Source organism: Sinohyriopsis cumingii, chromosome 13 (genome assembly GCF_028554795.1).
Source record: "Sinohyriopsis cumingii isolate HCF-2022 chromosome 13, ASM2855479v2, whole genome shotgun sequence".
Classification (NCBI taxonomy): Eukaryota; Metazoa; Mollusca; class Bivalvia; order Unionida; family Unionidae; genus Sinohyriopsis; species Sinohyriopsis cumingii.
The window spans coordinates 51,270,992-51,294,238 of NC_142973.1; the positions used below are offsets into that span (position 1 = coordinate 51,270,992).

General features: G+C 34.1%; 1 protein-coding gene across 6 annotated transcripts in view; it reads right to left on the reverse strand.

Annotated features, from left to right (window-relative positions):
- LOC149785544 (uncharacterized) overlaps window positions 1-23,247 on the reverse strand; it is a 66,289-nt gene that overhangs the window by 4,587 nt on the left and 38,455 nt on the right. For 3 of the 6 annotated variants that reach the window (XM_089979345.1, XM_089979341.1, XM_089979342.1), the window contains exons 8-11: window positions 21,793-21,828; window positions 21,250-21,393; window positions 15,515-15,640; window positions 4,962-5,084 (exon numbers count right to left, since the gene is read on the reverse strand). In XM_089979345.1, coding sequence (XP_089835471.1) covers window positions 4,962-5,084; window positions 15,515-15,640; window positions 21,250-21,393; window positions 21,793-21,828 — 429 coding nt within the window. Of the gene's footprint in view, window positions 1-4,961; window positions 5,085-15,514; window positions 15,641-18,381; window positions 18,556-21,249; window positions 21,394-21,792; window positions 21,829-23,247 lie in introns of those variants that run through there. The other 3 variants (XM_089979343.1, XM_089979344.1, XM_089979346.1) reach the window with 3 other exon arrangements.

A 23,247-nucleotide genomic window follows, 5' to 3' on the forward strand; every position in this document is an offset into this window, starting at 1 on the left:
ACCTGAAGAGCAAGATTTAATTCCGAAACCAATATTATAAATCTAAAACTATTTAACATGTAAGCAATAACTGAAATATTACTGCGTACTGCGTATCATGATCTGTGATACATAAATGGTAAAAAATAAATACTTGACGAGAATGGACCTGAAAACATAGAACTGTACACAAGTGTTTTGGAGAACTTACACCTGATATAGTAGGTATGGTATACATGAACACCATTACAATTACAGAACAGAAACAATTGAATACTGGAGGAAACTACTAGCTAAAGAAATAACCTCCATAATAGCAAGTGTTTAAAAATAGGATAGACATATTCTTTAATACAAGACTGCAAAGAACCTAAAGCAGTAGATCTATATAGGCTAAATCAAGGTATCAAATCTTATGATACGCATTTTATGCGCAAAATAAAATATATATTACTCATTAAGTTTCCACTGCTTAAGTCATTGTGAAAAAGTATTTTATAAATGAATTTTGTTCAACAAGACTATAGTTCAATTGAAAATATTTCAATAAGAATTCAGCAATATATATTTCAGATTCAAACGTTAGACTAAACTATGATTTTGGTGAATTGGTGATGGTGGTATTTTGTTTTACCTGCTAATGAAATTGGCACTACTTTTAGGTATGACAACAATTAGGAAACAATCATTATTACTTCATCTAACAAGAAGTACCGACATGCTAACTTACATAATACCAGTAGCTGATATGTTGTCTGTAAGAAGTTGTCTAAAACAGACAGTTAAATTAGACAAGAGAACTATTGTAAACATCATGTAGAGACTTGTAATCACAGCATAATTAATTAAAGGACATTGATCAAGACAATAGACAAAAGCTTATATAATATAACTTTAGTTCGTTGAACTTGTGCAATTTACAAGTCTAAATATGTTCATCAAAGTGTACTAGACACTTTAATGGGTTTTCGCATTTAAATTGGGAATACTTACTGACTAAATGTTGGATAACATTTCAATTGTGTGAAATTAGGAATGAGTTGGTTTTTCACAAGTTTTGTGATATTTGTAATCAATGTCTACTTTTTTGTGTCTAACTGTAACTAGTACATTCGTTTCTTTGTATTGCATATTAACAAAGTTTAGAGAAGCTATAAAACAGGCAAACACATGATTAATTTTTTTTTTAAATCCCATTTTTTGTAAAGTTAGCAGTTTTAAACTATTCTACATTTTTATTGTGTTCTTTCATTTGTATTTATGAAGGCATTTTCTACAAGTTTCGACATGTTTTTAGTGGATTTGATTTGTCTTGTTTTAACCATTGCAGTCATTTGGTTTTGTTACTCTTGATCAGATAAATCAAAAGACACAATGAATAGTATGATCAATATCTAGTTATGCTGAAACACCACTTTAAGACTTTGTAAAATGTAGCCACTTTTGTAATAATCAAATGATAGAATACAGACTATTTTGAAGGTGGTGTCAGATTTGATGCATTGAAGTAATCCATGTACAATACTAAATTTTGTTTACAGATGGGTTTATGATTTTTCATGATGTACTGTTTAAGTTTTTTCCTTATATACGTGTTCGCAATTATCTTCTCTCCAAACTTTTTATTCATTTGTCTCCCTGCTTTTACAGATATGGCTTAGAAAAAGGTTTACAAGACCTGCTTTTGATGAACTCAGAAACGAAATCTTCTGCATCGCATTTTGGAAATGTCATTGTTTTAGTTTATTTTGTATTATTTTTTATTTGAATTTTTCTACAACATTCCAAATTATTAAAATGAGTTGAAACTGATACATTTTAGTTTTAGAAAAGCATGAATAATCGATGAACAGAATGATATTTTAATTGGTGACGGTAGTTATTATATTTAGCAAGAATATCATTTTCTAGTGTCTGTGAATTTGCACTGCCGTTGTATGGTCTGTAAAAGGATATTGGAAAAATAATGCACCTATAATAATAATAATAATAATAATAATGAGGACTTTGTATAGCGCTTAGCATTTAATAAGGGGCCCTGAGTGGCTGAGTGGTCTAAAGTGCTCAATGTTATGGATCACTGCCATCTCACCTGTCTGCATGGGTTCAAGTCTAGGATTTGGCCAATGTGGGTATGTGAGAAAGCTTGCCAGTAGCTTCTCGTGGGTCGGTGGTTCTTTCCGGGGTTTTCCTGGGTTCTTCTTCCACCATTAATACTGGCCGCCATGTATAGCCTATCGTGTGCTCAAAAATGGCGTTAAACCCTACAACAACAACAACAACAACATCTAAGATAAAAAACCTATAATGATATGATTACAAAAACAAACACCATGAAACTAGAAAACATTAATTAAAAAAAAACATGAAACATTATTAGGTCTTTAAGTTTGTTCTTGCAGTCGAAATAAGTGAGTTTTGAGAGCCCTCTTGAATGCGATCACTGTGTCTTTGTGTCTAAATTCAGTGGGCAATTCATTCTACGTTGCTGGGCCCTGCTATGCAAAACAACGCTGTCCATATGACTTTGTTTTCATAGTGGGAATAATGAGTATACGATTGTTAGAACAGGAGCGAAAGTATCTTGCTGGTGTGTTCACATCGGTGAGGTCGGATAGGTATGTTGGACGACAGGAAACGTAGCACAGAGAACAAAGTTTGTGTTTGATTCTGGATCGAATGGATAGACAGTGTAGGGTACAGAGCAGCGGGGATGTGTGCTCTGATCGTGGTACTCTAAGTATGATCCGAGCAGCTGTGTTTTGAACTTACTGAAGTTTCTGGAACAGATATTGAGATGAACCAGACATAATTGAGTTAAAATAATCCAGTCTTGAAAGTACTAATGAACACAAGTGTTTTAATGGCATCAACTGAAAGATATTTGCGAATGGAGCTGATGCGTCTCAGCCCAAGATGTGCAGCCTTGCATATGCTCATGACATGTTGGTGCAATGTGAGAGTACTGTCCAGAGTAACACCTAGGTTTCGTACTGATTGTGTGAATTTAATGTTGGTGTTGCTGATATTTATTGTTTGAGGTAAAGGATGTGAATGAGAAAGTCTTTGTCTTGTGATCACAATGGCCTCAGTTTTGTCATCATTCACCTGCACCTTGTTACATATCATCCATAATTTCACATCAGAAATGCACCTGTCTATACCTTGGATGGTAGTATCAACTTTAGTTGGGTGGCTAGATTTGTATATTTGGGTGTCATCAGCGTACAATTGGTGAGACACTGGATGATGATCTATGACACTTGAGAGCGACTGAGTATACAGAATGAAGCGAACAGGTCCAAGAACAGACCCCTGTGGAACACCACAACATAGATCAACTGGGCTGGAGTGTATTCCATTTGCAGATACAATTTGTGTCCTGTTGACCAAGTAGGACTTGAACCACAGTAAGGCTGTATCATGAATGCCAAATACGTGGTGGAGACGGTGAATAAATATATCATGGTCTATTTTGTCAAATGCTGCAAACAAATCGAGGAGGGCGAGCAATGTAATTTTCCTCTATCCAACGCAAAGAGAATGTCATTAACTACTTTTAGAAGAGTAGTTTCAGTACTGTGGCAAGGGCGATATGTAGATTGTACATTGCTAAACAGACTGTTTGAATTTAGATGAGATACAAGCTGGGACAGAATAACCTTTTCTAAGATTTTTTATATGAATGGGAGATTCGAAACTGGGCTGTAGTTCTTTAAATCGTTATGGTCTAGTGTTGGTTTCTTTAGCAGAGGCTTTACATTGACAGTTTTGGAAAAATGATGGGAATTGCCCGGATGAGAGAGAGGTATTAATAACATCAGTTAGTGAAAGCAATACTCGATCTAAGCACTCAAGCAGCAGTGATGTTGGAATTGGATCAAGTTCACGTGACTTTGGTGCACTCTTCATCAGGATTGTACGTACGAAATCCATAGAAACAGGTTCAAATGCTGCTAATGGTTCCCGCTCAAATTCTGTATCCCACCTGTATGGTGACGACGAGTCAATGGAAATTGTAGTGTCAAGCTTATCTCCAATGGTTTGTACTTTGTCACGGAAGAAATTTGCAAACATATCCGGAAGGTCGACTGGAGAGAAGGTGATTAAGTTCCTCAAGAATTTATTTAATTTTTTTTTTATATAATCTCCAGTGCATTAGTAACACGTTCAAATACAAAAAATATCATTTATGTTAGGCTCTAATCTTGTCACAATATACAAAAATCAGCATTGGTTAGGTTAATGTTTTTTTTTATATATAAAAAATACAAATAGTGCATTTGACTGAAATGACCGCAAATGTTAGTAAAAGTGACCTTTCTTGAAGCGGTTGAATCATAAATGCTTGATCTGTAATCAAACGCAAAAACCAAGAAGCTGAACTCAACAAGGTCTTGATTTTCGCTTTAGACAACATTGTTTTTAATGCATGTAATTGGGGTTTTTTTCACTGTTTATCAAACCTTTGTCAAAGATTAGAGAAAAGAAAATGATAAAAAAAATTTCTTAGGGACTGCAAAATTATATAATATTACCTGCTTAATCCACTTAGCATACTGATACTTATTAGCAGTGACCAAATAATCTTATGCAGACTCTTTGTAACTTGCGGAATCATTTTGATACTGGGAGCTGTATAATCGGCGATAGTCACATAATATGTTTTATTGGTATATTTGGCCCCAGCCAATCTTGTTTTGGAAAGATTGATGTGCACACCTAATGGATTCTAACTTCCTCTAGACATGAATAATCAGACTTTAGAAATAGACTTATCTTTGACATCAATAATAATAACAACGGTTTGTGGCGTAAGTGAACATTCCTCGCGGAAAGTTCATTAACATTTTTAACCCGTTTTCAATACATTTAAACGTGCTTGAAATAAATACATACCTTTCGCAACATTCTTTCACTTTTATTTGATAGAAATTTGGGAATTTGATTTAGAGAAAACGTCTGACTATGATTGCATGTACCTCATAATCCTTGTTCTCTGTTTGCTGATTAGAAAGAAGAGGTGTATCGTCTGCCACATCATAAACATCTTCAGCTTTCTCCGTCATCACTGTGTTGATTGCATTGACAATCGGTATTGATTGCTGAGGTGGGAAAGAAACTTGTATATGTTAAATATGCAGAGGTTCCTTTGCTAACAAATAGAAATTTGCTAAAGGGACGCCTCTCTTTTAAAAAGGGACAAGAGATCATTCATCAAATTATATTTTTATATTATTATTTTTCTTCCATAATGTCAAAATAACCAGAGTCGTCTGTCTTATTATTTTTCTTCCATAATGTCAAAATAACCAGAGTCGTCTGTCTTAGGCATTTGTATTTCTTTTAATCAACATATAATTTTGTTGCCCAAAAATTAACCAGGTTTAGGAGACTTTCCACTCCTGTCATATATTTTTAACAAATATTGCTAAAAGGATTGTTAATGGTGTATTATTGTTAGATTTTAGAATGGCATTTGTTCTGGTTTATCAGAGTATTCTTCTGAAGCAATTTTAGATTTATGGATGCTAAAATTTAACACGATCATTTTAGCCTTTATTTGAACAGCAGATCTCAAAATATTTGTTTAGGTTGTGTTTGAAACTATCACACTATCAGTTCCATGTTACTGTTGAGCATTAATTAAAAGACTTCCTTTCTTTAGACTGTTTATCAATGACCTACCTTTGGTACGCAATCATACTGATATTTTAATGTATGCAGATGACAAAATTGCTCTATCTGTATGTATAGGTATTTACGACAATGAGGGTAAGCTAACTTCTAGTATGACATGCTTCGTGTAATTAGAATGTGTTTAAGTTCTATAAAATAAATAATGTATTGTTTAGAAGTACTACTCGAAAGCAATGGAAAATGGAAAAGAGTATATATATATATATATATATATATATATATATATATATATATATATATATATATATATATATATATATATATATATATATATATATATATAGCAGAGATGACAAACTTGAATGTGCCACTCATAAAATTCTTTTAGGAGTCATAGCTTACGGCACTCTATCATGGAATAAATATATCAACTCTGTATGACGCAAACATTCCTTGAAATCGTTTAATTTGAAACGAATGAAGCAGTTCGACTTCAAAGGAAAGATCTGCCTTGTAACACTTGTTTCATATTACCTCATTTGCATTATTTTTCAAATATTTGGGGTCACTGTTCATCTTATTTTCTGAAACGCACTGAACGCCTGCAAACATGTGGCTAGAACACATCTGTATGTAAAATATTCAACACCAACTAAAACCAAATAAAAAAACCTACATTGTTATTTCTATCTCAACTTATATAAAACCTAAGAGTAAAAACATGACCAGGGGATGTACGTCAACAGATCTCTTCCAGAACATTCTAAGTTTGTAAAAAATAAGGCTAGACCTGATAACAGTCAGGTACTTGATAACTCATTCAAAGACTAAGGTAAAAAAATTAACTAAATTTACAATTGTTCAATAACACCTTTGGCTACAAAAACAATAAAGATTTGTTATGCATGAGAGCTTTCTTTTACAGATTAATCAAATATACATCTGATATTATAATAATTAAATTTAATACAAAGCTGTCTCATGAATAACACAACATATACATAAATGCAATATAGTACGCATCTGTACATGAGAATGCATCTACAAACAGATTATCCATTCCGTTGAGGAGCCTGATGTCAATGCTGTATTCCTGTAAGATCAAACTCCATCTCAACCTTTGATTGTCATTGTTCATGACAGTAAGGGTGTTATGATCATTGGATACAATATTCCAAGAAGGAACTGAACAAATATACACTTTAAATTGTTGCAAAGCCAATAAAAAAGTCAAATATTTCATCTTGATTGTGGAACAGTTTATGTTGCTTAGTTAGTGTTTTAGTGAAATAGCACACTAGATGATCCACACCATTTTTATCTTCTTGAATCAATACAAAATTAACAACTACATCATTTGCATCAACATACATTTTAAATAATTGAATCAAACGTGGAACTGAAAGAACTAGCATAATCTTAAGTATGGAATTTAAATTGCACAAAGCTTACTTCTATTTGTCAGACCAATGAAATTGGATTTGTTACTCACAATTTGGTCAGCGGTTCAGCAATTTTTGAAACATCTGAGCAAAATTTCCCACAATATCCAGCCATATCCAAAAATCACATCAGTTCTCTGTACTAAGAGTACGATATAATTTTGACCTTAAATTCTACAGGCTTAACTTAAATGATCTCAAAATGTTATACAAGCACGAGAAAATTCACATTTACTTAAATTAATTGTAAGAAGTGTACGACACAGTCGATCAAATATTTATCGAATGGTTTCCATTACCGTTTTAAACGATGACATCATGAATGTATTTGTTAGATTTACTATACCAGATGTTATTATGTTTATTTGAAGCTGGAATGTTAACGTAGGATTTCTCATACCAAAGGGCATTATTTTATATTGATTATTTCTATCTGGAGTTGCAAATAACGAAATTTATTTTGCTCTTTCCTTAGTAGGATTTATTAGAATCCTTTTAAATGATCAAACATTTTGAAAAAGTTTACATGTCCAATTTTGTCTAGCAGTCATCTCTTCTTGGCATTTGAATTGCATCTGTTTTGGTGACACTGTTCACTTTTCTATAGTTCGTGCAAATGCGGAATGTTTATCTGGTTTTGGCATAAGAATACACGGCGAACTCCAGTAACTTATACTAGGTTCAGTGAAATCATTCTCCAGCAAATACTGTATTTCTTTTTCCAAACAATCCTGCTTGGAAGCATTCATTATGTAAGGATGCGTGTCTCAGGTGTTGAATCTACAATCTCAACATCATATTAGATGTTACTTGTTAGAACATCAGGCAAAAAGTGCTCATATTTACATCACAGATGTTTAATGTCAGTCTTTTCTTATGTATGTAGGCTGAAAGTTACTGGTCGAGATTTGTTTTAAAATTTCTGAAATTCCAAAAATTGGTTATACCAAAGTTACTCCAGTCAGACTGCATTCCATCGTTTACATTCTCACTCTATGGGACAGATACAACCAAACTGTCTGCATTATTAACTGAATTAATTCAACCAAACGACTCCTTTAACACATTGTTATGACAAAGTTCTTTTTGTTTCCGGATCCTAGGAGTGTTAATAATGTAATTACAGACATTAATATTCAATTGTGTAAGGACCATACAATTTATCCCAAGGAACATTTTGAGATATGTGTTGGACTTCGAACATGAGGCTGCAAACTTCTTTCATTTATATGTCTATATTTCCATTAATTTAAGGTGTTGACTGAATATAATAAAGGTCAGTTCTTTCTACTTCACGAGCCTTTGAAATCACATATATAGTCAAGAAGATTGGTCTATGAATCTTTGGGTGAAGAACTTTCTCTTTTAATGACTTCAATGGTCCACACACACTATGTCCAAAAACTGGTTCAAAGAACTAAAGCCAAACGATTCTTGAACTGATTTTCTAACAGCAGACAACAACAAATAACACCCTCCTCCCAATGTTTCCTGTATAAAAGGAATATAACCGAATCATATTCTGCAAGTTTGATTACATTTTTTCAAAGACAATAAACATTCATGGTGACACGCAGAAAATTTAAACTGTTGGATGGCTAATTCATCATAGCTTTGCGAAGGCCAACATGTGTAAAACAATCATCAAAGCCTTTACTATGGTTTTGGTTTCAATATTTCTCAAGGGAATCGCCTCTGGAAATCTTGTGAGCACACATATTATAGTCAAAATAGTAGCTGCCTGACTAGGTCTTAAGTAAGGGACCGACAAATTCAACCATTATTTTGCTAAATGGTTCGTCAAATGTAGGAATAAGTTGTGGATGAAACTTAGGTTTTCTTTGTATTGTGTTTTCCTACCATTTGACAAATTTGGCAAGATATACAGTATTTAGAAATATCCCTTTCAATTTTTAGCTAATATGATTTAATACCTTGTGATAAGTCTTAATGACTCCTAAATGATAACTAAGGGAGTTTTATGGACTAGACTAAGAAGTTCCTGTTGATATGACTTTGGAACAACAATTTAATAGCTCAATGGTCACTCTACGTTATCGAGTATCTCAGGTGGTCTCCATTTTCTCATAAGGACCATAAAGACAAACTGGTACTCATGAGTCTTCATACCTTCATGTGAGACTGGGATGATTTTATACCAAAATACCTGCTGAAAGGAAGACATGTTGACAAATGAATCTTTGTGAGTCAAGAATCATCATCAGCTATAGTAGAAACATTTTTCAAAGACTTTGTAAAGTTTCTACCTTTTGCTCATGATGATAGGAATTGCATTTGCTATGGATGCAATTCTTGAACTCTTCGACTAATATTAGCTGTCTGAGGTTATCGTATTTTTATCTACTTCTTGTCTGATCATCACCTATCAAACATTTGTTTCTTCCCTAGAACATTCGACGTGACTATGTCGAATTTGTTTCTATAATTCGTAAACCTTTGTCGATATCCCTCAGGAACCAACTCATCACCATTCATGATACAGTCCTTAACCACATCAAATATCATAATCAGCACTTTTCTGTATGAACCGTCAAATGAAGACTTCATGAGCATTGCCAATAAATACATTTTCTAACGACAAAGTCCTATGCTATCTTGGGCATTTCAGGTCTTCATCAATTTTATCAACATCATGAAAATATTGATTATGTACATTTTCATTCTCTCTCTCTCTCTTCTTTCTGATTATTCGATTCCATCATTTCTGTCTGTAGCGTTTTTTATATCTAATTCCATGTCAGTATATTCTGTCACGACTCTGTGTGTTACACAACGTAATAGACAAGAGCGAAAACCAAGTAGTTTTGTAAAATTCAACAAATATTTTTTTTTTCTTAGAACACAACGCGAAAAGGTAAAGGAACTTAAGGTATTGAAAATGTTATCACAAATAATCCTAGAATTACAAACACAAGTTCTAATGCATAAAGTTCTGAATAACATTTAGTGGTATTCCAAATACTTTCCAACGCTGAAGGTGTTGATTTAGATGTTATGACATGTAAAGTGAAGATGTGCGAACAGTCTTTTGCTGAATCACAATAAGACAATGCATAGTTTTCTTCTTTTAATTCACTTTAAGTCCCAGTTAATGTCTCTTTCCAAGGATATTATACATAAAACACGTTGTATTTCCAGGGAAGAATAATTTGAATTAAAAAATTTCAGCCAAAGTCAAACACTGAACACAACAATGATTATGCTTAAAAACCTTACAACACGAATATTTTTTTCCCAGTAAACAAGATGTATTCCTCCAACTAACATTGGTCACAATTAGTATTTTCTTAAAGGAACTGTTAATAAAGGAGAATTTCATTCTAGTAGATTCCAAATATTTACAAGATATTTTTACTAAAATGATAAAATACAAAGTGGTAAACACAATATCCTTGACTTATACCAATATAAATTTGTTTACTAGTGTTGATAATGATTCTAATATTAAAATCATACTCATAGAGAAAATATTATATATTCATTAGTTGTTTGCAGAAGAAAAATAAACAATAATTTTGGTAAGGTACATATCGAGCTTGATTTTGGACAAGGTCCGCCATAAAATGCAAATTTACTTTAACCACTGCATATAATAAATAAAATACTAACAAAGACTGCAAATTAAATATGCATAACATTCCATTGATTTCCCATCAAAACCAAAGACAGACGTATTAGTCGATCCATAAGCACTATCATCTAAAATTGAATTTCTCACCAGATACTGAACCAAAATATTCTGTATCTTTTGTTTTCTTAAGAATGCATTTAAGAAAGATTATAATGTCTGGCAAGCTCAAACAACTATGTACTATGTACAAGATGGTTGCTACTGCTTAACCGGCTTGAAGTAGCTGTTCCATTTTTTGTGCCGTTTTTAATGATATCTGCATGTAGTCTGTCACTGTGTACGCTTGTTTTGTTGTTCATTATGCATTGGCTGCTAGGTTCATATGTGTTTCTTCATCTCCTTGCTTTGGAAATAAGAACAATTAGACTTTTTTCTCAGCTGGCTTGCTCCACTGCTGCAAAGTCCTTTGTTGCTTAACAAGCCGCGATCACGTGATATTCGCCAGTCCACCCGTTTATGCTATGATGGACCCTTATTAATTGCTTTAAATGACCACTCCTTGGCTCTACTCACTACATTGTGCACTAGACTAAATGAACTCGGACTACATTCATCATTACTTAAATGTAAACGGAAGCGAGAAAAGAAACGCTTCAAAGCTGGCCGGCGTATAACAGGAAGAATATTTAAAGTTATTTCCCTTTAGCCCTTTCTGGCTCAACAATTTAAAACTTTGGCCCTTAATTGAGATAACCTAATTAAAATCCCAATCAAATCGTCAACCTCTGTGTCAACTATCCAATATATACCAAAGCGAATCGCACTATGTAATGCCAATTCAGTAGGACCACCGGAGAAGCGCACAGAAATAGCTAATTTTATCAACAAACAGAATAGCAACGTCTTTATCCTGACAGAAACATGGCTAAAAACATCAGGCGATGAGCCCAAGTGCGTGGATCTAACATCCACCGGTTGCTTCATCAAGTCGTTCCCCCGTCACTCTCGTGGAGATGGAATTCCTATCATAGCAAAGAACTCCACGATCAAACATCTTAAGCATACCACAACCTTCAGTTTCTACCACACAATAACACTGGAACAAAGGTCAGTCCATTTTTTTCTGCCTCTACCGCCCTCCACCTAGTAGAAAAAAAACAAGCTGACTGAATCTCTCTTTTTGGAGCAGTTTCCAAATCTCCTGGAGTATGGACATGCGATAGGTGGCAAACTGATTATTCTTGGAGATTTCAACTTTCACTTTGACTATCCTGGAAACCCATACGCATCAAAACTCCAAGATTACATTCATGTTTTCAACCTCAAACAGTCTGTTAAACAACCCACCCATAAACATGGTCACATTGCAGACTGGTTTCTTTACAGACTTGATAATAATATTCTACGGTCCTCCCTGGTATCCCACTAACTTGCATAAGATCACCTGTGCATTATATGCCATCTTGGCGTATCAGTCCCTAACCATCCAGCTTTATTTGATACTAAGAGAAACCTCCGTATGATAAATAGAACCAACCTAATGCATGACATCAAAGCATACCTAACAACTTGCTTACATCCTACAGCAGAACAACTCGATAACTGCCTGCATTCATTGCTTGACAAACATGTCCCAGCAACAAAGTACAGAGTATCAATTCAAAAGTGTTCTCCGTGGTATAAGTGTTAGGGACCAGCTTCGCACTTCCACAAGAGACCGCCAAAGAGCTGAGAGGCTTTGGCTTTAAACCAGACTCACTATTGATATGCAAACCTATGAAGCCGCTAAGAAGAACGTCACAAACATAGACCAGGCAGCAAAATCAGCCCATTACAGTACTAAGATCACGGAAAGTTCCAGCTGCAAAGAGCTCTTCGAGATTGCTAACAAGCTCATGTCAAGGAACAAATGAACACCACTTCCAACTACCTTTTCTCTAGTAGACCTTTCGGACCTGTTTGCAAATTTCTTCTGTGACAAAGTGCAAACCATTAGAGATAAGCTTAACAACACAATTTCAACTGACTCGTCGTCACCATACAGTTGCGATACAGAATTTCAGCGGCAACCATTAGCATCATTTGACTCTGTCTCGATGGATTTAGTACGTACAATTGTGAACAAGACGGCACCAAAGTCATGTGAACTTGATCCAATTCCAACATCGCTGCTTCTTGAGTGCTTAGATCCAATATTACCTTCACTAACTGATGTTATTAATACCTCTCTCTCATCCGGGGAATTCCCATCATTTTTCCAAACTGTTATTGTAAAGCATCTGCTGACGAAACAAACATTCGACCATAACGATTGAAAGAACTACCGCCCAGTTACTTATCTCCCATTCAGATAAAATATATTAGAAAAAGTTGTTCTATCCCAACTTGTATCTCACCTGAATTCGAACATTCTTTTTAGCAATGTGTAATCTGCATATCATCCCTGCCACAGTACAGAAACTACTCTTCTAAAAGTAGTTAATGACATTCTCTCTGCTTTGGATAGCGGAAATATTACAGTTCTCACATTCCTTGCTTTGTCTTCAGCATTTGACACAAAAGACCATCATATTTTACTTCACCAACTTCAGCAAGTATCTGGCATTCATGATACAGTCTTACTTTGGCTAAAGTCCTACTTGGTCAGCAGGACACAAATTGTGTCCACAAATGGAATATACTCCAGCCCAGTTGATCTATGTTGTGATATTCCACAGGAATCTGTTATTGGACCTGCTCTCTTCATTCTATACACTCAGCCAATCTCAAGTGTCATAGATCATCATCCAGTGTTTCACCAACTGTACGCTGATGACACCCAAATATACAAATCTAGCCACCCAACTGAAGTTGATGCTACCATCCAAGGTGTAGAGTTAATCTCGACAGTACTCTCACATTGCACCAACATGTCATGAACATATGCAAGGCTACAGAACTTCAGCTGAAATGCATTAGCTCCATTCGCAAATATTTTTTCAGTTGATGCCACTAAAACACTCTTGTGTTCATTAGAGCTTTGAAGACTAGAGTATTGTAACTCAATTATGTCTAGTTCGTCTTAATATCCACTCCAGAAACTTCAAAATGTTCAAAACACAGCTGCTCGGATCATCCTTGGAGTACCACGATCAGAGCACACCTCCCCATGCTCTGTACCTTACACTGGCTATCCAGAATCAAGCACAAAATTTGCTCTTTGTGCTATGTTTCACTGACAGACTCCAGTCCAACATACCTATTTGACCTTACCAATTTGTACACACCAGCAAGATACGTACGCTCCTCTTCTGACAATCGTATACTCATTATTCCCACCATGAAAACGAAGTCATATTGACAACGTTCTTTTGCATACCAGGGCCCAGAAACAGGGAATGAATTGCCCTCTGAACTTAGACACAAAGACACAGTGATCTCATTCAAGAGTGCACTTTAGTCCGCTCCGGTGGCCTAGTGGTTAGAGCGTCTGCCTCGAATACGGGAGATTCCACTCGATCCCTGGTCGAGTCTTACCAAAAATTTACAAAAATGGTACTAACAGCTGCTTCGCTTAGCGCTCAGCATTAAGAGGTTAGTGTTAGGACTGGTTGACCTGGTGTCAGGATAATGTGACTGGGTGGGATATCATGCTACATGTCTGCGGCATGATGCCCAGTGCTAGACATCACTATAAACTCTCACACTGCAGACATCGTAGCGATATGACTGAAAAATTGTTAAAGCTACGTGAAAAATCCAAATCAAACACATACCCACACACAAGAGTGCTCTTAAAACTCACCTATTTCGACACAGGTGTTATTTAATGTTGTACAGCTCTTAGAGCTTCTAAAGATTAGGCGCTATACAAAGTCATTATTATTAGTAGTAGTATTATTATCGTTATTATTACCATTAGTAAAACAAAGTTCTACACCTTTGATATCATTGTGAAAGTTTGTTGTTTCACTTAAGATTTCATAAATTAAATTATTTACCCGGTACAGCGAAATTCCGAAACAAAGTACATTTTACTTTTAAAGATAATTATTTTTAATATCACTGAAAAGTTTTAGAGAAATTCAGATCTCATATATCACCCTAATATCAAAGTAAGAGAAAAAGTGTAGTAAAATCAACAAAATAAATTTATTTCTATAAGTGAAATGTTAAGAGGAAATTACATTAAAGTCAATTAAATCACAAATATTATAAATGTTCTAACTCAAGTCCAAAAACTGTTTCGAATGAATTCCAATATTGAACGTGCTAGGCAAAAATAGTCTTGAATGAACTGTAATACTAATTTTCTTCAAGAGGTACATGTACTAGCATTCTTCATGTATCATAATGATGAAATCCAGAATGTCTGAATGAATTCACAATAATCTCAAAGTAGTGGGGGTTTTTCTTCTAAAGGTCAATGAGCACTTTGCAATTGCAATGAATAATTTTTTAATAAATTGTTCCTTTTAAATTGTATCTTAACACAATTAATAATGATTTTGCAGACTAAATTTAATTTACAAATGAAATGATTTAGTTTATCTCAACCTATTATATAAACACCTGAGAGGTAAAAAAAAATGACCATGATGTGGGTCAAAATTTCTCTTCCAGATACCTTGAACTCAAATAATCAGTAATGAACGTTTAAAAAATGACAAAAGTCAGGTACGCCATAATTACTCTTACCTCAATCAGAGACAAAGACCAAGCACACACAATAAATTACATACACATATCAATTCATTCATAAGAGAACTGTCTGAACACAATTGTTTTAGTGTTCATACACATCGACAAAATGAAATAACACTTTGTAATGTGACTAAGTACGATGGCTCTGCAAATTTTATGACCAGAATGTTTGTCTCACCACTGTATCTTCTTCTGCATTGAATCTAGTTTCAAAATCATGTGATTCGTCATCCATGTCCATATAACAGGGATTCAAGTGAGTTTGAGAGGCAGCATGTGCGTGTTGTTTACTGGAGTCTACCTGCTTAAAATTAAAGTGAGAACTATGTACTTACTGTTGGGCAGTAATCCTCTTTTCAAATATCCTTAACTAATGTGCAAACGCATTACAAAGCCATAAACAAATATCAACATTCAAACATTCAAAACATATCCATGTGATTGCTACACAATATATTAGATCAAGCTCATCGAATCCAAATGACCGTTTGTTATTCACAGCAAGGATAGAGTATATGTGCGCCAAGTGGTGTGAATAGCTGAACTGAAAATCTGTTCTCTCAGATATTTATTAGACAATACATGAAACAGTGTTCAAGATGTGACAAAAACAAATGCAGTAAATAGGAATTTAGGATTGGTCAAAGTACCCATTGGTTACAATTATATTGTCTAAAGTAAGTTAAAAACAGCATAAAACTGTACCCATCTTTATCTACTGTTTGTTGTATTTATCTTTTGTTAAGGAAATGAAATATATAGACGGCATGTAGGCACCCATCTTATTTTCCATGTCAAACTGATACAAACTGGTTTTAGGAAATTATTGTTGAACATGTATTTTAAAAGGTGAAAAAGTAACAACATTTTGCAGCTGCAAAGGTCACTTTTAAAAAAGTCATGTATATACATCTTCTAATCTAAACGAAAGAAAACAGACAAAACAACAACTGAGGACAAACTTGATTGCTCTAGTCAACACATTTCATATGTGATCTGGTACTTGTTGTGTTTATACCTCAATTAAATTCAAATATTTGATGATAATTATAAATGCTGACTGTTTTAAACTGAATAACTGAACTTGGTACCACTAAAGATCCTGTATCACAGTATACCGAGGTATTTTAGAACATACTGCGATACCTACTGCGGTATACCAAAATTATATTAGGGACAAACAATTTAACCTGTGGCTGGGGCCTGTGGGTTTTTTTTAGAGGGGGAGGAATTCCATCTGTCAATAGTTGGGAAAATATATCCTTCTTGTTTACGTTTATATTGCAAAAGAATCCCATATAACATACATTAAATATTATTTTAAATTGTTATCTTGAGATAAACTAAACCCCAATATCACAGCTCGAAAAGAAAGTAAATCCACACCTCTCCACCCCGAAAATTAAATAGTATACCTCACACACTGTGAAAGACATTGTGGTGACATCAGAGAGTTTTTATACTGAATCCTACAATTTACCAGCAAAAACCAACACATGGGCAGTATACTTATGAGAGTGGCCAGTAAAACTAAAACCATACTTAATTAACAAGGAAGAAAATATTTAGTGGACTTAAGAAATTACATAAACTTCAAATAGAAAACAATCGCTCTTCTGAAAGTCCTAGGATGATTCACAGTCTTTCACACTTGTTGGTAAAATAATTCAATTTGTAACAAGATCATCGGGGAATTTCTGTTAAGTCCTTGCAGATGGGCACAACAAAAGTACCGGTACAGTGAAAATATACCATGGTGAGTAATACTGGTAATAAATACCGCGGTAAACAGGTATTCCAGTAATACAGCGCACCTCAATTGAATAAGAATGTACACAATACAAAGATAGATACATATGTACAGAGCACACAGAGAGGAGTAAAATTCCAATCCACATCTTTCTTTCTGTTTTCTTTTAAAAAGATATGTGTAAAATAATGATGTTTCAGTAGCACAAGATAATGATATATAAGCTTCAAGCCTTCTCACAGTATTAATTAACGTTGCTGCATCTCAATAAGCTGCCAAAGAACAAAATGTAGATGATGTAGAGAGCACGCTGATGTACATATACAACGATTTGATCCAATCCGTAAACTACAACCTCTAAAGTTTAACTCAATTAGGTCATGTAGACGATTTCATTGAACTTGAATAAAATATTGTCAAACTTTAATATTACTGTAGTTTTAACAAGGTCTGGTCACGATTAACTTTTAAGTGATTTGCACCTTATTTGTCATCCCAAAACAAGCAGACAAAATGATTTGATCGCTGTTGAATTTAATAATGACGAAGAAGTACTAAACTGGGTAAAGAAAAGAGGAAGTCAGGCCTAATCATTACATGTGCAGCAAGACGTAGAGGTGTATGGATACAATTTTTGTTCATTATGAAGTTCTTTCCTTCATTATAGCATGATAGTGCACGACAGTAAATCTGGTGCACATCAACCTTATTGTTGGCCTCATATAACAATATCCTGACACCTTAAGACTTATTTTGTCAGTTTAATTCCCAGGGTTGATATATAATTATCTGGTAATGAATATTGATCGACGGGCATCGAATAAACTGAACAATCACCATTTAAACGTATGTGAAATGTGTTACGTGTTTAGGCTCTTTTAAACAGTAACAAGAAAAGAGCGAAGACAAAAAGCTCTGTAAAATTTAACAAATAATTTATTTCCCTAGAAAAACATGGTAAAATGAGAAAAAAGAATAATTCAAGGATTAAAAGTAGAAGTCCTAGTAATAAAACGCTCTAATGAAATTGAGTTCGAATCCCGATGAAATCCAAAATGGAAGGCGATGACTTATGCTGTGGTTAGTGTTGTATTGATGTGTCAATAGTTCTTTGTTCAATCACAGAAAATAATATTCCAGTATTTCAATTCTGTAAATTTCGATACCTGTCCCTGTCCAGCAATTAATTTAGAGCAAAATTATTTCCAGGGAAAAATAATCTCTTAAAATCCATATAATTTATAGAAAAATTTAAAAAATCAACTTAAAACTGGTCACAACATAAACCACTTTCACTTCTCAAGTGTTAAGGCAAGAATAATTATTATTTCTCTAAACATCAATACTAACTCTGGCTACTGCGCAAAACAGATGCCCGGATGTGGGTCAGTCCAATGGGAAACCCTAATAGACACATGTTACTTGTCACGTACTCCAAGTATAGCCTCGACTGCACCCTATAAATATTACTGCAAGAAGGAATGAAACACAAATTTAAAGAAAAACGTTGTTTAGTTCAACTCACTCTGAATCAAGGTCAGGAACTAGGTCAGCATTAGTTACAAAGTTTCTATTATTAGCTTTATATTGATAAAGTCCATCTGGAGTCACGAAAGACAAAATTTCCTTTGCTCTTTCTGTCAGTGGAGTTTGCCAAAATCCTTTCAGAAGGTCAAATCTGGTGACATGCTTGGCATATCTGATCTTATCAATGCAGTCATCGATTCTTGGTATTGGAAATGAATCTGATTTAGTCACACTGTTCACTTTTCTATAATCAGTGTACATATGGAAGGTTTTATCTGGTTTCGGAAAAAAAATACATGGCAAACTCCAGACCCTTTTACTAGGCTCTATGAAATCATTCTATAGCAAATAGTGAATTTATTGGTTTATCCTGTATAGCTGTTGATTCACAGGTGTATAATGTAAAATTTCAAAGTCATGGAAACTTTTGTTTGTTCTTGTGAAGGAACATCTGGAAATAAGTGCTCATATTCAAATAATAACTGTTTAAGTTCATTCCTTTCTTGCTCTTGCAAATGTGAAAGTTTTTGGTCCAGATCATTCATAATTTCTGAATTAAGAAGATTTGTCACTCCAATATCAGTAGAAGCTGATGGTATTCCTTCACTTAAATTTTTACTAAGTGGGACAGTTACAACTAAATTAGTTGCATGTTTAACCTGGACATCTCTATCAATATACTGCTTTAATTTATTTAGATCCCAGGAGTACTATCATTATAATTTAACTCATTCATTTTCTTCTTAACTTTGTAAAGGCCATCATACCTACACTGAAGAAAATTTTGAAAAATACAAATTTTGAAGAAACAGCAAGAGAGACAGAACTTACAATAGCATGTAATGGAAGAATACAATTTAAAACTAACAAACAAACAATTAAATTAAATCAAATATACATAACAAATAAAAAATCTCAGAAATGACACCAGTGATACCTATGTCTAAAAAAGGCACTGCATTCATACACAACCTGAATGATTTGAACTTTAATGGTTTTCTACTGGTGAATTTTTGTTGAATTCAAAAATCTTTTTCCCATCCCAAATAGGAAAATATTAGAATGTACGCATGCCCCCTACACATCCTGGTAAACTACACAAACATTAAATGATGCGGTAAGTCACAGTTTTCAGTATATCCACTGAGACCACTATTCTTGTTAAACAAGATCTCTCACGAGGCTGTCTGATCCTTGCCATAATTTGGTCTGGTAAAGGTCTATGAAAAATATTGTAATACTCAAAACGGTGTTTCCCAAATATCTGGGTAAAGTCGTTGAGTATTTGACACTTAAGCCTGTTCGTAATACAAACTTTGATCACATCAATGCACTATATTATATTTTTATTATGTTTTGGAAGGAACGCATTTATTTTGTAAAACTAAGCAAAATCATCAGACTTTGATATCAAACCTCTCAGCACAATAGGAATGAATTATCCGCTTACACACAATTTAGCTAACTCTAAAATACATAATAAATGTTTACATCCATCACTGATGCACATATAGTGTTGATGAATTTAATGGCGCAATCGATAATTTATCGGGGAGAACAAACAAAAAAAGAAATAGAGATAAATGAGTGAGACATATTGGTAAAATCAGATGATATGGACCATCACCCGACTTTTTGCTGGTGGAGAACCATTAGAATCATGTGAAAGTCTCGTTGTACAAGACCAATATGACTCCTAGAAAACGGTCATGCGAACTGGTCGAGGTTTGGTTGTATAATATTTGCCAAAGGTTCTTCATGTTGTTTTTACAGACGAAACTGACAAATATTTTGTCATACTGATCAGAAATGAATACATGTGAGACTAAATAAATGCACCACCATTACACCGACGACTATATGCACATCTCAACAAATACTGATGTATTTGGGCGTCTATGATCAGAAATATGATCCAGCCTTTTGTTGACATTGTTTCAGCCAAGTTCGAAATGAACTTGTATCATGTCATGATGGCAAAGGTCACAAGCACAGCCAAGTGAGAATTGAAAGCGAATTAATTATATGTCAAAACATTACACACGTAAAGCCGTGATTATATAGTTCTTATGACGTTTATATTCCCGATAATCATTTAAAATATTTAGAGTTTGAGTTACGTATCGTATCTTTTTGTTTAAAGTATTGATTATTGCATTTAGATTAAAAGTTGGTGTTCACCTTGGGTGTCAGCATTTCGGACATTATAGCTACCTGTCTATTATCAGTCTGACTTATGTTTAAAGACCAAGTGTAAGGATCAGTTCAAAATTTTGAATATTTTTAAATATTTACCTTACAATAGCATAAATACCCCTCACAATTAATAAAACAATGCTTTCACATCAGCAAACTACAATTAACAAGTGATTCAAAAGTTGGAATTAAGTCACTATGCAACGTGCTTAATTCGTACATCTTTATTATTTGGAAAAAAGATTTTCATTGTTTGCTTCAAAACGCATATTAAAACAAACAACCATGCGCATTGTGACATCATCCAAAACTATTTGGTCGAGTAAAGGTCATGTGGTATCCTATTCAAACGTCCACCCAACAAACAACTACTATCAGCTGTATGAATTTGACCATATGGTAAAATAAGATGGCCACATTTGACTATTTTTGACATTTACCTGGCTACTGCCATATGGATCCATAACCCCAGACAGAAGTGGCGAATCATCAGTTGGAGCTATCATCGGCTCGCTGTCTGAATTATATCTGTGTTCAGTTGCGCATAAACACTCTTCTCTCACCAACTGACGAAGTACATATTCCTAATAACAATATGATCTAAATTAAAATTAAATCAAAAGTTTTTCTTAAACAAAATAAATGGCCTATATGAGAAAAATGTGTACTTTATTTAGCCTATAAGTTACAAAGCAATCAATAATAATTGTTTTGATTTCCTTGATTTTGTCTGTTAAGTTAATCATCACTACGTAAAGTATGAAATATTAAAATGACAAACATTTAAACGTAATTTTACTATATTGATGTTATTCTGTCCTAAACGTTAACGATAATCCCTACTTTAATATTTTAGATTAATCTTATAAAGGATAATGAAATTATTGTTATTATTTCTTATTATTAAGAATTTTCGTCCTATTCTATTCTGACTGTATTAAACAGGCGAAAGAGAGAGAAAAAAGAGAAGGAAAAGATGAAACCTTGCAGAGTTGAAATCTGTACTTGTAAAATATTAGCTGGATCATTGTTAAGGCCATTTGGTGTTGCTTTTTTCATCCTATACGTACATAGTCCATTTACATCAAAGTTATTGAAAACCTTCATAAGTAAACTAATTTTTGGTCACATTAAGCTTATCTATATGTCGATTTGTGTGTGTGGGTGTCTCTCTCTCTCTCTCTCTCTCTCTCTATCGATCTGTTTGTCAATATCTCTCTGCTGAAATGCAACGGATACATGACTCTCTTTTTATTATACACCTAGACACTATCCCCTCGATCATTTCATTTGGCCTTGTAAGTCCAATGGCTTCATATTTTCGGAACTAAGAAAAGAGACAAACATTTGGTCGGCTTTGGTGCACAACAATACGAGTAAGCACTATCAAAATTTTCTATCTGAGGCTTTGGGTGAAATTAGCATTTATGATTCATTTTAGAATATGTTGTTTCAGATCCGTTCCAAAAGCACATAAATAGCCAAGAAAACAGTATAAACGCAAATCGGCAAATACATTTTTTTGGAAGCGAGAAAGGTTGTAGCGAAAGCTCTCCTGAAAGATTTGCATTCTGCAAGTAACACAACTTTGTCCCATTCGCAATCAGACTGGCACACACTGAGACAAAAATGCTCTAACAAACGCATTCACCCCCATCTTAATTTGGAAACGCTTAATTTGCACTTCAAATTTTAACAGATATACTGTAATACAAATGCCACCTAGGGACTGCCAAGATATAATCTTTTACCGTTTCCAAGACAGCATCTGATACATTGAGCCAAGAAGTCTGAGCCGCCAATAAACGTCAAAAATATACTAATTGCAGACATCAGACTTGTCGATAGGCAAACGAATGGTGCTCAGACTATATCTGCGGAACTTCGGAAACTAAGGATACCAATGCAAATATTTTCTTCCATCTGGTAAATAACATTATCAAATTTTGTTTTGAGGAACGCAAGAACTTGGACCTTCTAAGTTATTTTATTTCAAATATTTTTATTCTATTCCTAAATTAGAAGACTGGAAGTTCCGTCCAAGGCCTATTAACATGCCCTTTGCGGACGAGAATGCGGGTACATACGCTCAGCTCTGATGCACTTTCGCTTTTAAAGGTTTGCACTCCGGACTCGGATTTTGTGTTAAATCCTTCAAAATAAAACATATTCCGTCTTCTACGGAAGCACTGATTACTTTCAAAAGGTAAAATTTTGATATCGACTCCGGATATTTTAGATACTGGAAAGCGTTTATCGTTAAGATTCCATTTCACCTATTTTGCAACTCAAATACGCAGCCCCGTGAATCAAAATTCAAAACAAAAGGTAATCCGTTTTTACTGATAATCTATATCTCATATAGTATTTTATAATATAGATTGTATTTAAATGCTTTGGTCAATTGCATTTTTTAATTCCTTAATTCTATGACTAGT